Source organism: Nanorana parkeri, unplaced genomic scaffold (assembly GCF_000935625.1).
Source record: "Nanorana parkeri isolate BGI_ZX_2015 unplaced genomic scaffold, ASM93562v1 scaffold244, whole genome shotgun sequence".
In the NCBI taxonomy this organism is placed as follows: Eukaryota; Metazoa; Chordata; class Amphibia; order Anura; family Dicroglossidae; genus Nanorana; species Nanorana parkeri.
In genome coordinates, this window is record NW_017306512.1 from 1,484,682 (window position 1) to 1,499,907 (window position 15,226).

At 42.8% G+C, this 15,226-nt stretch overlaps 1 protein-coding gene across 1 annotated transcript in view; it reads right to left on the bottom strand.

The window, feature by feature from the left end:
• Positions 1-15,226, bottom strand: part of CEP162 (centrosomal protein 162) — a 96,982-nt gene that overhangs the window by 50,289 nt on the left and 31,467 nt on the right. Inside the window, exons 5-9 of the mRNA XM_018556627.1 lie at positions 14,332-14,381; positions 8,822-8,916; positions 8,329-8,359; positions 5,178-5,288; positions 450-641 (exon numbers count right to left, since the gene is read on the bottom strand). Coding sequence (XP_018412129.1) covers positions 450-641; positions 5,178-5,288; positions 8,329-8,359; positions 8,822-8,916; positions 14,332-14,381 — 479 coding nt within the window. The remainder of the gene's footprint in view (positions 1-449; positions 642-5,177; positions 5,289-8,328; positions 8,360-8,821; positions 8,917-14,331; positions 14,382-15,226) is intronic.

Genomic DNA, 15,226 nt, shown 5'->3' on the forward strand with positions numbered 1-15,226 from the left:
AAAAGCCTCGTCCTGTCAAACCAATAAAGAACTGACTACAATTAAAGACAAAATCCAGGCAGGTGGCTAAACACACAGTTGAAATACATACAGTACATGGAAACAGTTGTACCAGCCAGAGTAGTGGTAATTCGGGGGTTTGTGATCTTTACAACTCTGCCAGAAGATCAATCTACTGCAGCACCAGCAGCACAGCTGAATCAGGGACACTAGTCGACAGAACCGTGAAGGAGCAGCAACATACTGATGAGGTCATCCTTTTGTCAGCACATTGCACGAGTGCTTCTGTGTGGTAGAGAATAGCTGACTTATATCAAGAACAATTAGGCGCTGGTAGCGTTAACAATACCCAATATTGTTCATTGATTTTTTTTCCTCTGTCTGTGCTTCAGATATACTTAGAAATTAATATTGTTACTAACACTGTATCCTTGAAATATGAATATTACCTGATTCACCAGTGGGTATCTTTTGCAAGCTCTTTCCTGTTAAATCAGCAGTATCTACAAAAGATGTACTTGTATGGCTTGTAGCTTTCAGATTACTTTTCTGCTCATCAGTGTCCTCTGCTAACTGGTTTAGGTTTTGATACACTAGATGCAAAGCTTCCATTTCACTATTTGTGTATTGGTTTGATATACCTAATAAAAAAGACAAATTTCTCGTAATATTTTCAACGGTTACATTAGTGTAGCTTGTGCCTAAAGTCATAAATACTTATAATGAAGAAAAACCTACTGAAGAGAAAAGGCTACATCTGGAATACATACATAGCTCAGAGATCACTACCAGTGCCATTTTTAAACAATTCCAATGGTTTTCATGCTACATAGACATGCAAAGCAACAAAAAAACCTCACACATTACCATAATAGGATTTTTGCCCTAATTTTATAACACCATTAAGAGCACCTCACAATTATTCTTCTTTGGGTTATACTGCTGCCTAAAAAGGAGGACTAGACACTGGCAAAAAAAGCCCAGGATAACCCTTCCTACTAACAGCATGCCTACATACAGTACATATTTTGAAGTAAGGCAGTACCAAGAGCATTATCATAAAGAGGGGTGGGGCCTGTGTCCCTTAATGGACATCAAGAAAACAGTATTTTTGCCTTACCTTCTTCTTGGAGTACATCCCAGGCTGCCTCAGTTTTGAAGCAAGCAGAACAGAGTGGATTAAAGAATACAGAGGAAAGGGGCCTTTTGCTGATCGTACATCACAGGACTTAGGGAGTTCATTTATTTCTCTTCCCACTGTGAAGTTCAAAAGCAGTGCAACAGAGGGCCGGGCAACACCCCCAACAGGAACAGAACTATAAAAAAAAAAAAGGTCTGCCCAAATCAGAGGACCTTTCTGGCCAAAACTGGCATTTGCTGAGGCCTGAACGTCCGCAGTTTGGGGAGACCGAAGCCTGACACTGAAATGCCCAAGAAGCACTAACACTTCTAGTAGAGTGCACAGTGATCAGAAATGGAGGAACTTTCCCCTTCAGCTCATAGGCCTGAGATATGGTCTGATAAATCCACCTAGCAATGGTGAAATGAGACCCTCTGTGGTGATGAACAGAGTGTCAGAATAGCTTGTTACAACACGATGTGTGATTAAGGTGGAAGGCAGAGATCATCTTATAGTGAAAGGAAGCCTTGGGGCTCAACACCACTTTAAACATATGGATGACTACAAAGGGCTCCTTGCACATCAACACCACTAATTCAGAAACATACCTAGTAGAAGTGATGTCTCCGAAGAGGGCCACCTTGCTAGTGAATAAAGGCAGGGGGGATAGCTCTTATCGGTTGAAAGGGTGGCTTCCAAGGGGAAGACAGAACAAGATTGAGGTCCCAAAGAGTCACCAAAGTATGAACAGGGTGAAAACCATGTGCCACCCTCTTCACTAAAGTAGTAAAAAGCAAGTGGTCTCTGTAAAAGAATCGCCTGATACCTTGATGGTACTCAAGTTCAAAACGCTGGCCCAAGCCTATTTGCAGCTCTTTGGCCAGATGAATCAAGGAGATATTCCATTTTCCCCATAAATCTGCCATGACAGCTTTGAACTACTTTCTGGATATTAATTTTGAGATGGATGCCCTAGAGCCTTGGTTCTCAACTGGTGGGTCGTGACCCTGTGTTCTGTGGATCCCCATGTGCCTATCACTTTTCTAGGCGAGGGGCTCCTCAGCCTCCCCCTAGCACAACAATGTCAGTTCTCGCGCGAAGCAGCCATTCCAAATATGTTGTCCGGTGCAGAGTGTCAGCTTGAGGTGGGGTGGGCTCCATCCATAAGTGCATTGCTCACAGCTCCCTCGTGTGTCCTGTAGAGGTGCCTGGACCAGAGTGATGTAACATTCTGGCTCTCGGCACCTCTACAGGGTATGCAAGGGAGCTGTACAAGCAATGCACATATGGAAGGAGCTCCATCACAGCACAGTAACCCACACCGGACCCCAGGCTGAGGATCCACTCCAGTTCTCGTAAGATAGGGAGACTGGTTGGATCTTAAAAAAAAAAAAGAACAAAAATAATTTTTTTGGGGGGAGTGTGTGTGTGTGTGTGTGTGAGAGAATGTGTCTGTGGTTGTGTGTCTGTCAATGTTTTTAAGAGCCCGGTCACAATAGTACAGTGCGTTAATCACACAGTCCCGTGTGATTAACACACTGCACCACGCAATCGCACCTACCACGCATTCTGATGTGAGAAGTGCATTGCATTGCCATTCATTTAAATGGCACCCCAAAACGTACCTCCCCTCCACAGTTCTACTGCCCGCATCGGAGCGTGCTGTACAGCAATGCCGTGCGTTCCATTGCAGTGCAACTTGGGTCATGACTTAATGACCATGGAAAAATGTGGGTCTTGAGGTTAGACATGTTGAGAACCACTGCCCTAGAGGGAGAAGAGGAGGACCCTAATGCTAGCAACAAAAGGGATATGGAGCACAACATGGGACTAAAACAGAAATAAGAGCCCTAGAGGGGCCCCCATGCCACAGTAACCCTGTGCCTATGATCCGCTATGCGTGTCTCCCACAAAACCCAAAGCCAGTGGAGAAAGGGTGCTCTTGACCAGTTACTGTAGGCATCAAAAGGACAACTTAAGCTTGGCAAAAAAAGCAGCAGTGAAGCTTCTCCCTTGTGTGTGCGCAGAGTCGCAGCAGCAGGAGTTGTGTCCAACCTGAAGCATGCACCAGGAAAGAAAGTGGCGGCGCATGCAAAGTACAGTACCCACGAAGGAGGCTGTACAGGTGCAGTTCTTTGGTCCTTACCACAGATGCACAGTAGTCAGAAGAGACATGCCATCCAGTCCTCAGGGTCAGGGCCCTATCGAAATGGACCACAGCCCTGAAACTGTAAAAGCACCCTATAGCTAACAACACATACTGCACAGGTGTGATGGAGGGTGCTGAAAGCACGGTATGTGCACATTACAGGCAAGCCCTGCGTCTTCCTTCCAGCAGAGTCCGCCTACAGTCCACCAAGGCATTGCTGAGGAGAAAACCGATCTGGATAGCTGCTGGAGGCGCCACAGTGGCTTAGAACAGTATTACGCAAACTTGCTAGAAGAGCCATGAAATCTCAGAGAAAAATAGTGTCTTAGAACAGGTGTCCATCATCTAAAGACAGTAGCAAAAAATATGGCAGGCTGGGAGTGTGAGGGGTTAAGGGCTGCTGTGCAACTTGATTGATTTGCCAGTGTCTAATCGCCTGAAGGTAGCTGCCCCTTTGGATTTGAGAACTGTGAACAAGGTGGAATAAAACTTGTGTCACGTGAACTGGTGCAATGACACCTCGATCTGAAGGCCCGAGAGAGCTGGAAGGAGATCTGCTACTCTGTGCAGTGAAATAGGAAGTTTGAAGGTGAGAAACCGAAGAGGGGGCAAGGAGCAACACTCCTGCATGTAGCCCTTGAAAACCAACTCTCACATGCAAGCGTCTGCGAGATGCGAGCTGTCAAAGTGTCTGCAAAGGTTAAAAAAAAGCCTGCCCCCCCCTACCCCCCACACTTTAAAAATTGGGAGCATGTCTTCAAGCAAAGGAAGGCTTATCAGAGGGTTTTATGGAATTTGAGCCCCTGACCTTGTAGGGTGGACTGGGAGCCAAGCTTACAGTCACTTTCCCAACACAAAACAAGGCTATTCCAGTTCTAGTGCCTGTGCTGATTACTGTGAGTGTTTGTTCCCCCTCCCTCTGCATTCTTGTTACCTCGCTTGTGTCTGGAAAGTACAGGGCCTGTGAGAAGAGCTGTTAATCAAGAGGCCATTTCCTTTGCAGAGAGTGGTCGGAAATGAAGAAGAATGAGCTGTCAAAGTGTGTATCTCAGTTTCTACTGCACACAGAAGCATGGGATAAAAAAAAAAAAAAAAAAAAAACAGCATTTAATGAGAGTTAGGTGACTGTGCTGTGAAAAAGAATACCAGGTGAGGCATCTTCTTTAAATACTGTTTTGCAGTTTTAAAAAATATGTCCCATATCGAGATGCATCAATTTAAAGACCAACTTCAATTATTTTTCTTTAAAGAGGTCGCCAGCAATTTAAAAAATGTAAACTTGCCTCCTTTCCAGTACAAACCCTCACCAGTCCTCTTCCTGGTTGAATGATGACAATTGTCATTTAACCCACTTCCTGTGAGTGCAATGTGTGATGGACCTAGAGCTGCAGCTTATTTTCAAAATCGATTAGTTAGCCGATTATTACGTTCGATTCATCGGTTAATCGGATAAAAAAATAAAATAAATTTTAAGATGCGGCGTGTGGAGCGTGGATACGGGCGGGTCTGGCAGCGGCGAACGTGAGGTGGGGAGGAGGTGCGGCGCGCAGCGTGTGTGGAGCCGTAAACAGAGCCAACCAATCAGAAGCCGATTAATCGATGATTGAAAAAGTTGTCAACTTTTTCAATCATCGATTATGTTGATTAGTTGTTGCAGCCCTAGATGGACCACCTGAAACCACTGTACAATGTCCACAATCTCTGCATATTGAGGACTGCCACATGCTGGAGAACAGGCAAAGAGGACCCTGCACATCTGGTGACCTGCTAAAAGAGCTATAAAAAAAGGGAAGTATAAAATAAAAAAACACATATGGGGGAACCAAGATCTTATAAATGACCTAGGAAAGAAGAACATTCTTTATCTGTGCTTTTCAAACTTGGTATATACAAAAGTACTACACTCACCTGTGCCAATGGCCTCATTGGTCTCTTGCGGTGTAACTGATACAGGGTCTTCTTGAGTTTGTTGTAAAAGCTTTTGAGTGTCAATTGTGGAATCCATCGAGTCAAGCATGACTAGAATGTAAAATAATAATCATTAAAACAGATCTTTTTTTTTTATTTTTACCAAAAAGATCTTCAATAAAGTCTGTAGGCCTAACTAATCAAACTGTACAGGCTCCTTGATCTCCTTTACATGTACAGTAAATAGGTGACCATGCTATTTAGCTTGTTTGCAATGGCCCTGATGTCCAATATTTATTTATCATAGGTATTTATATAGCGCCGACAATTTACGCAGAGCTTTACATACTGCACATTCACGTCATTCCCTGCCCGCAAGGATAAATAAATATTCAAATTTTGCAAAATAAATAACTAAATGAATCCATTTTTAAAAAATAAAAAAAAGTCAATTTCTTAAATCTTAAAATCTGGGAGCTATATCAGAAACAAAGTCATTCAGCACATATTTATGAGACTCTTCAGACATTCGCAGTAGAAAGCTCAGAGGCTGCCATAGCTGCTCGAATGCGAGACAGATTCTGGAGATAAGTTGCAGAAGTAAACTTACGGCTTCAAGTCAGCAATCACAGTTGCAATTTTACACTCTAGCATAGCAGTATAAAACTTCACCCTGGATAGGGTAGAGGAGGAGGCCACACCTCATGGAGCTAAGAGAGGCTCTGAGAAGTGTGTGGGCTGAAGTAGGGGACAACGATCCAGGCTGTTGGTGTCAATACCCTAAGGAGGGACACTGCAGTTAGTTGATCATGAGCTGGAGAGACCCGAAACAGCAGAAACACGGTTTGTGTACTCAAAAACCAGCTGCTGAAAGCAGAACAGTTTAAAAGACTGGAGGTGACTAGGTCAGTGTAGGCAGTGACAAGGACTAGCTAAGGTGAAAAGACTGCGTCCCTTGCCATACGAACAATGCTGGGAAGAATTACCTCACACTGGACAAAGGAGAGAATAGTGTGTGAAAAACATGCAACACTGCAGCTAGTATAACTGCACTTCCCCAGCATGTGAACCAGACACATGATAACGAGTCCTCAGAGACCTACCACGGTACTGAAGTTTCAGTGCGGTCTGCGACTAACCAACACAGTACACAAGAGTCTGTAAAGCAGAGCCCAGTAACAGAAGGTGACATTCTGGCAACATCCATGGGCAAACTCACAAAGCAAGTCCTCAGAGGTTGAGTCACACCAGAGGCTGTGCCATGGCTGTGAACCTGGGGAGAGCTCTGCAGCTAACACGGTACACAAAGGTCTGGAAAGAGCCACAAGCAGAGCCCATTGCTTCAAGGTCACATTCCAGACAAATCCTTGGTCCAGCAGGTTCTGGGTAGAACCTCCAAGGTATCGTCGAGGAAACACCAATCCAAATAGCTGTATAAAAGAGCAGAGCTGAGCAGCTTGCAGATGAGCAAAAAAGATCTTAAGAAAATTAAAAATGGATAAACTTTTCTCAGTAGAGAAAAGACTTCCATCTTCCAAGGACACTAGCAAAAACACTGAAGCATCCAGGGAGTGGGAGGGGTTACACTTGGCTGGCTAATGGCTGTTTTTGTTTACTAGTGTCTAATTCTTCCTGTAGGTGGCAGTATTACCCATTTTTCTCAGAACAACTGAATCTAGTCTTGCTTAATGAAGGACAATGAAAATCTATTTGTAATGCAAAATGTTGAAACGTGTATTGTTGAGTAAACTGGCGCATAACAAAAGTACACAATTTTGTCTGGTCGAAGGTTAGGATTACCCCAGAATTTGAATGGGTTAACATTTATTGAAGGAAGTTTGGAAAATGTTATTGAATTAAATGGAATGACATTTTAGCCACCTTTATAAAGCAGGACCCTGAACGTTTTCCAGTCTGGCCACCGTTTTTCCATGTCAAATCCATGTCGAAAGCACGATCCATACATCTGACTAACTTTCTCTCAACACAAAGTATTTACAGAAGCAGATTAGGGAAGTGTTAAGTGCTAACCATGGACTCACCTTTGTTGTACAAGTATTTTTATTTAGGAAAAACAGAAACAGAAATACGTTCCATCCACAAGGAAACAATGCCAAAAGGCGCATGTGGGAAGAACATCACGGTACATTATTAGAACGGTTCACTGATGGGTTACAGCATGACAGTCATATAATAGCTAGTGCAACGCATCACCATAGATCTGGACATAATATGACAACTGCGGAAAACAGAGGACCTCCCACTCATGAGCCTGTGCGAAATCAAATAAAACCAAGATAACCTATGCATAGGCTCCACGGGTGGGCTAGCCCCTGCTTAAGGCCCGGAGCGGGGCTGCCAGCTACCTGCTGCAGGACGCAAGCATAACCCCACTATTGGGTGATAAAGCAGCATACTATAGCCTTGCCACCATTCCGTGACATCCGAGATAGGTTCCATCAAACATTAGAAGAACCCTTAGGCAAGTGAAGAAGAAAAAAAAACAACAAAAGACAAGAGAGAAGGACATACAAAGAGAGGAAAAGAAAGAAGAGGAGGGGGGCCGCATGTGGAATCGGGGAGGGAAGGGAGATCAGCTCGCCTTGATCGGGTAAATCCCGATCAGAGGGCCAATAAGTCGCGATCCAGTCCCGTTGGCTGTACATAGTCCAGCCAGGGCGACCATGTTTTCTGAAAAGAGGCATACGAGTCGTGTAGGATAGCCGTAAGCTTCTCGTGCACCATAATACACATGACCCGCTGCTTGACTTCTGAAATAAGCAACGTGGGCTGCTTCCAGGCTCTAGCAATAGTTTGTCTGGAAGCCAAAAAGATGAAATTAGCTAACTTCCTTTCCCTCTTCAGAAGGTGAGTGACTGGCCTACCCAGGAGGGCCTCCCAAGGACTACAGACAATGGTTGCACCGAGAACTGATCTCAGCAAATTATAGACCCTGATCCACAACCTCTGCACCTTCGGGCACTGCCACCATATATGAAATAAGGTGCCCCTGTCCGTACAGCCCCGGAAACAACAGGGTGAAACGGAGGGGGCAAACTTGGAAATCCTTTCCAGGGTCATGTACCACCGGAACAAGACCTTGTGTGCGTTTTCCTGGGCCAAAACATTCGGGGAGCATTTATGGACTCACCTTTGGCAAGCATTCCATGATTTTCTTCTTCCTAAAGGTTAAGAGAAATATTAAAAATGAAATAGGTTCTCAGAAACTGAATGTTATTCTTATTCTTTCTATAACACATACAGTATGTGTACAGTATGGCAACTATGTTGGAATTCTAAGATGTAGCCTTGGTAAATAGGCACAACTATTTCAAAAACAAAGTGACACTCCTATAGTGTACTCCACTATGTCTGGCAAATAAAAGGGATAGAACACCGATGGCTTAAATAGCACAGTATAATGACATGTGGAAACTAATGCCAGCAAGCGTACTAGGCGAAATGGGGAGATGGACAGAATATAATTTCTAAAAAGGCATAAAAGGAGAAACTGAGACCATCTGGCTTATATAACTTAGTATCAGTATAGCTTAGTAAAACAGTATCTACAGCTTCTATAATGTACTCAAATGCAAGAGTCTATCTGTTTAAACAAAACAAAAAGAAGAAACTGGACTATTCACCTTTCTATGGTCTTCCAGACCATCATGTTCTTCTAAATTTCTGGCAATTGGGCTTAGAGCTTCAGGGTCATCTTCAAAGTCTTCGCTGTAATTTTCTGTAATAAAAGAGGAATTTGTTACACTATTATTGTCTCACTGGAACAAAAAGTAGTACTTCTTCTCAGGAAAGCAACAGACAGATTTCTACTCAGGAAAATATTAGACTATTAAGAACTTATGTCATCTTCAAAAATCTATTGTCCTAGGGTATCTGGCTATAAAATATCACAACAGTAATAATCACCACAACATTAGAATTTCGTAAAAACTGGTACATATTTTGAGTTTTAAAAATAGTATAGAATGTCAAGAATGGAAAGTACTACTGGCCGCCATTGTATGGCATAATTATCCCTGTATGTTCTGTGGTTGTACCTATCAAAGCTCCTTATTGGCATGGTAAGCTAATTAGGGAACTCAACGATTAACAGGTATGCTCAGGTAGAAGAAGGAGGGTTGGGTCATCATCTTAAAGGGCTAGTAGGGAGACATAGGAGGAGAAGGCAGGGCCAAGCTTGTCTTTTACAGAAAAACTTAAAAATTTGCATGTCACCTCAGCTGCCAATATCTGGATCTAGTGATCACTCTGACATTTACTTTTCACTGAAACGAACTTTTGATCGAACCATTTTTATTTTATTTATATTTGAAAATTGTTTTAGTCAGTCTTAATTTCCCAAATATATAATTTTTAAGTTAAAAAGAATTAGTCACAACTGAGTATATGGAAGAATCTCAATGTTCAGTTTTCTCTCTCTTTTTTTTTTAATATGTGTTTTTTTGGTGGGGGGTGTTTTGATCTAAGTCAGGGGTCTCAAACCTCCGGCCCTCTAGCTGTGGTGGAACTACAAATCCCATGAGGCATTGCAGGATTCTCACAGCCACAGACATGACTCCCCAAGAGAGATGCATCATGGGATTTGTAGTTTCACCACAGCTAGAGGGCCGGAGGTTTGAGACCCCTGGTCTAAGTAATAAGAAGTCCCTGCCTTTTAATGCAACATCATATGCAAGGTGGGCCAGAAGATCAAAAATACCGTTTTGACTTTAGGTCTGCTTTAAGGATACCTATTACGCTATTAAAATCACTAAATGCGAAACAATATAGAATAAAACTATACAGTCCCTTATAACTGGTCCATGGTAAACAGCTGCAAATTAGGAAATCCTGAAACTGGTGACAGACAGCACCAAATTATAATTCTCTTGTTGAGATGCACAGAGTGTTTAATTTGATGGTATAGAATTATACCTAAGAAGCATCAAGTATATTTGGCTTTAGACTAAAATGTATGCGGAAGATTTAGAAACTTTGAGTGCCCCTTGTGAAAGTTAAGATAAATAATGTGATCCCAAACATTGGGGGGTGTTTAAAGGTGGCCATACACTGTGCGAATTTCGCACAGTGGGTGCCGCTGCCGGGACCCTTTCGGCTGGTTGTTCGAAGGAGCCGGCCGGGAAATCTTTGCAAGAGAAGAGCGGGCAGCCATTGGGCTGCCGGCTCTGTTTTGGTATTCTGACCGGGGACGGCGGGCGCTGTCAGAATACAGCGCAAACAGCGGGGATTCCTCGTTCGACACACTTGAAGTCTTGAGAGGAAATCTGCTCAATTTTTTTTCATTCAGCCCGCGGGTTGAACGAGAAAAATAAAGCAGTGTATGGCCAGCCTGACTAACAAGTTAACAGAATCAGCTGGCTAATTAATGCAAAATTACACTGCTAGTTTTTTTAATGTAACCAAATAAATAAAGAGTAGTCACTCACTAGCATGTTTTTTTGTTTTACTGGCACAGCTCTGCTATTCAGCCGCAGAAAGGGAAATGTTATAAGATCAAGCTGTGATCTAATAGCAAATCCGTGTCGTAAAATATAACGCTTCTCCTGTTTTTCACTGACATGTGGAGTACATAGGTCACTCCTATTGCCCGCATTATTCTTTGCTACCCCCTATGTTGGCACTACTTATTGAATGCCTGTCCATATTTCTTAACTCCAGTACACCACATAGGGGAGGTGAAAGAACACATTTCACCTAAAGCAGACTGCATGACAACATATTTGTTCCGTCTTCTGCAATTTCTAAAATAGGATTTTTGTACTACTGTAAAATATGTTTTTTCAAGTTCTCCCACAGTGCTTCAATTTTGCAGAAAAGCAGTACTAGGAGTAGTCACAAACACAGAGGGGTGGGACCTGTGTCTCTTAATATAAATCACAAGAAAAATATTTTATGGTAAAGTAAAAAAAACAACCTATTTTCTTTCTTGTTCATAAAAAGACACAGGATTTTGTTATCCAGAGAGAATTGGGACATTCAAAAGCAGCCCAACTAAAAGATGGGCAACAGTAACAAAACACTAACAGGTCCACATCAAAGGGAACAATAGAACTGTGGGCAGCCTGCAGCTTAAAGAGCTACCTAAAGGACTTTACAACCCACGCTGACATAAGGTGAGGCCTGCTGGTAAAACTTAAAGAATATGTAAACAGAAGCCCATGTGGTAGTTATGTGAATCGGGAACAGCTGCCTGATATCAAAAAGCCCAAGAGGCACTTACAAACCTGGTAAAGTGAGGTTTAATAAGGTAGGTTGAGACTGATCCTTTAGACTATAGGCTTGAACACTGATCTGTGTGAGGCATTAAGAAATGGTAAAGCAAGAAGCTCATTCCCTTTCATGGGTACCATCAAGAATGACAAAAAAAGGAGTCAGTCTTTCTAATGGAAACAGTGACAAACGCACACAGCATGAATTACACCCAGACAATAAAGGGAAATGTCCCTTTGATGTGCTGGAGCCAGAGAGAGAGATGGAAGAACAATGTCCTGGTTGAGGCAAAAGACCAAAAGGTAGGAAGGAAAGAGGTTCTAATCAAGATGAGAAAGGGTTCTTCACAGGACAAGGCTGCACAACTTCCAGAAGAAATGTCAACAACAAAAATGCAACCTTGTGAGTGAAGAGGAATATCCCTGATGGGTTCAAAAGGCAGTTTTTGAAGTGTTGACCAGATTCAAATTCCATATAGTCACAATTGGTTACACATGAGGAGCCACAACCTGTACAAAAGCATTGGGGGCTAATGGTCTTCGGAACAAGATGACAAGGTCCGAGAAATCATCTTTCCTTGCACCAGATGAAGCAAGCCTTCCTTGTGCAATGGCAAACCTTGCGAGAGATAGACTTCTTAACTTTTAACAGCATGGGAATAAAAAAAAAAATATAAAAAAAAAAAAAAATCAGAGACCCATGTCTCGTAAGACCTGGGCTTCAACAGCCATGTTATTGAAACCAGCAACCATAAAGCAGGGTGGTAAACTAGCCCTTGGGATCGGAAATTTGGGGTGTCTGACAGAAGTTTAATCAGGTGGGAGTATCTAGATCCTGTGGCTGAAACAACAAAGGAGTTTCAGAGGAGGAAAAGCATAGATCGTTGGATCAGTAAATCCTGGGGTCAGCAGAGCATTCACTTCTTCTGATAGAGGACATCTACAGCTGGGAGAAAAACCTGGAGGTTCTGACTGCCAATTGTCTATGCATGCAATGTGAATAGCAGACAAGGCTTGAACATGGAATTTTGCCCTGGCCAGAATCCTTTCCATCTCTCTTGCCACAGCAAGACTTCTGGTTCCTCCCAAATGATTGATGTACGCCACTGCTATGGCACTGTCCAACTCTGATAGCTAGTTGGGCTGTCCATTGTTTCAAGGACAACCAATTTGCTCAGATTTCCATAATGTTGATCAGGAATCCTCTGGTAAACAATTCCCGTGCCACCAATAAGGTGTCTAGGACTCCTACCCAGCCCTTCAAGCTGCTATCCATTATTAGGATCTTCCGGGACGAAGGGAGGAAACATTTACCCAATTCCAGAGTTGAATTCCTGAGCTACCAGGCCAGAGATAACCTGGTCTTCAGCAAGTCAGTTTGTCTAGATACTAAAATGATTTGTCCCATGATAACAGAATGTTGTGTTGTAGGGGTTCTGGAGTACAACTGAACAAATGGCACTGACTCAAAGAAGGATACCATCAAGCCCAGAACTCTTATGCAGAACTATAGAGTTGGAGGCACCTAGATTGTGGAGTCCTTGATTGGGAGAAAAGAGTCAAAAGTTTTTCTTGGGAAAGAACAACTCTGACTTGAGCTGTGTCTAGAATGAAACTAGATATTGCAAATGATGTGTCAGTTCCAGCACTGATTTCTGAAGGTTTAGAATCCAACCAAACATTTTAAGGTCTGGATTTTGCGCAATAAACTGTCGGTCAGAATTTGTGCCAACTGTTACCTTAACAGATCGTCTAAGTATCCCACAATAGGGATACCGTGTAAGCATAGTAAGGCTAGCATGGGTGCCAATACCTTGGCGAACACTTGGGTGTTACTCAAAACAGAGATTTGGGAGATTTAGTGCTCAGGATTGAACTTGGCCCCTGGCTTGGGTATGGCCTTGGAGGTTGAAGCCTGGGAATAAAAAAAGGGACTTCTTCTTGGCCTCAGAGGGAGGAACAGTCTTCCCAGTTTGTGGTTTAGGCTTCATCTGCTAGGGCAAATTAGTATTTTAACTATATATATATAAAAAATTAACGATTCATCGAGGAATTAATCGTTAATTTTCGCAGCCCTAATATATATATATATAAGGCTAACGAAGGGAAGGGGGGAGGAGTCCGGTGACGTTGATGTCCGTGACATCAGCGGACTCCTCCTGCCTTCCCTTCGTTAGCCGACGGAGCATGGACGGGCGAGGCGGAGCAGGTGCAGGGGAAATGACTCACCAAGAACGGACTCCACTTCACGTCACTGCTGCACACTCTGTGAATACCAGGTAATGACAACAGCAGTATTGTGTGTGTCCTGGATTCATTACATGACACGATGTAGCACCTATTAATGCAAGTGTCTTTAATCTTGTATTTTATTAAAATGTTATTACCCCCATATTACATACACATACAGCACAGCAATGAAGCAATAAAATTAACTAGGATCATGTCCTCCTAACAGGAATGTGTGAGGCTTCAGTGGGGCAGACTTTCTAGCTGCTTAAAAGCTCAGGACTTGTATACAGAGAGTGTTACAGTTGAGGGAACACTTAGAGAACTATGGGGTTAAGGCTTTTCCCCATAAATCTCCTTAGGGTAACGGGAGGACACAAACCAACGTCCTCCCGTCACCCTAAGCTCAGTATACCGGGAGCTACAGCTCGCTGTATACTGAGACGCCACAGTATACCGCGAGCTAGTGCTCGCGGTATACTCAGATGCCGCAGCTGAAGCGGATCCCGACAATTAAGGCATGTGCTGTTAGATGAGGGTTCATACAGGTTGCTGGGGAGAGATGTGCTGTGAAGAGTGTGTGAGGTTGGACACACCATACGCAAATATACACATATATATGAATCCCAAACCCAGGATTGGTGCTTTTGTAATTCTTTAAAATATAACCTTTGTACCACTTAATTGTGAATTACCTGACAGTTCTTTCATTCCCTCATCCGCTGTTTTGGGAGTTTCATTGTTACTGAAAAAGAAAAAAATATTCCATTCATCTCTTAATTGAGAACTACAGAACCCATTGAAGGGGTATTATATATTTCTTTTGAAGATCAACTATTAAAGCCCAGCAACATCCAAACATTTGTTAAGGTTAGGATAGAGTGAAGAAGGGCTAGAACCTTAGAATTTGGTACAGTATTACTTCACTCCAGTACTCAAGTACTCCTTTACAAGTTTTAATCAGTGTCACAGGCTTAATAATGCTGCCCAATCTGTTGCTGGGATTTTGGGAGCTCTTCACTCTGAAGCACATCCTCCATGATGATGACTAGAAAAGCTAATTGTTTGCTAATTGTAATAACTTATGGATCATTTAACGCTTTCCTTCTAGCATGCCATAAACATTCCATTTCAGAAATAGGACCCTACAGATAGGGGCTCCTAGTTCCCTGACAGCACCATCATCAACAGTCCTGGTTTCATCTGATCAGGATGATAATAAAAGTGAGTGAGCGACCATGCAAGCAAGAGTTAGTGGAGGTGGGGGTAGGGCAGCGAGAGACCTGAAAAGTCCAGTCATTAGAACAAATTCGAATGCTTTTTTTCCAAAAAGGAGGTCCTTGAAAATATTTTTTTTTTCCCCCCACAGGTTTTTCTTTTGTAAATATGCTTGCCTTACTCACTGCTTCTGTCCACAGCACTGAGGCAAGGTTGATGTCATTCTCCCGATCCTTCTAAAGAGGTCCCAGGGAATGCAGAGATTTCTAAATCTCATGAGAAGACACTCCTGTACTTTGCTGGAGCATCTTTTTGTGAGATGAGAAATATTTAGCATTCCTCCTTGGAACTTACTGGTTTTTTTTTTTTTCC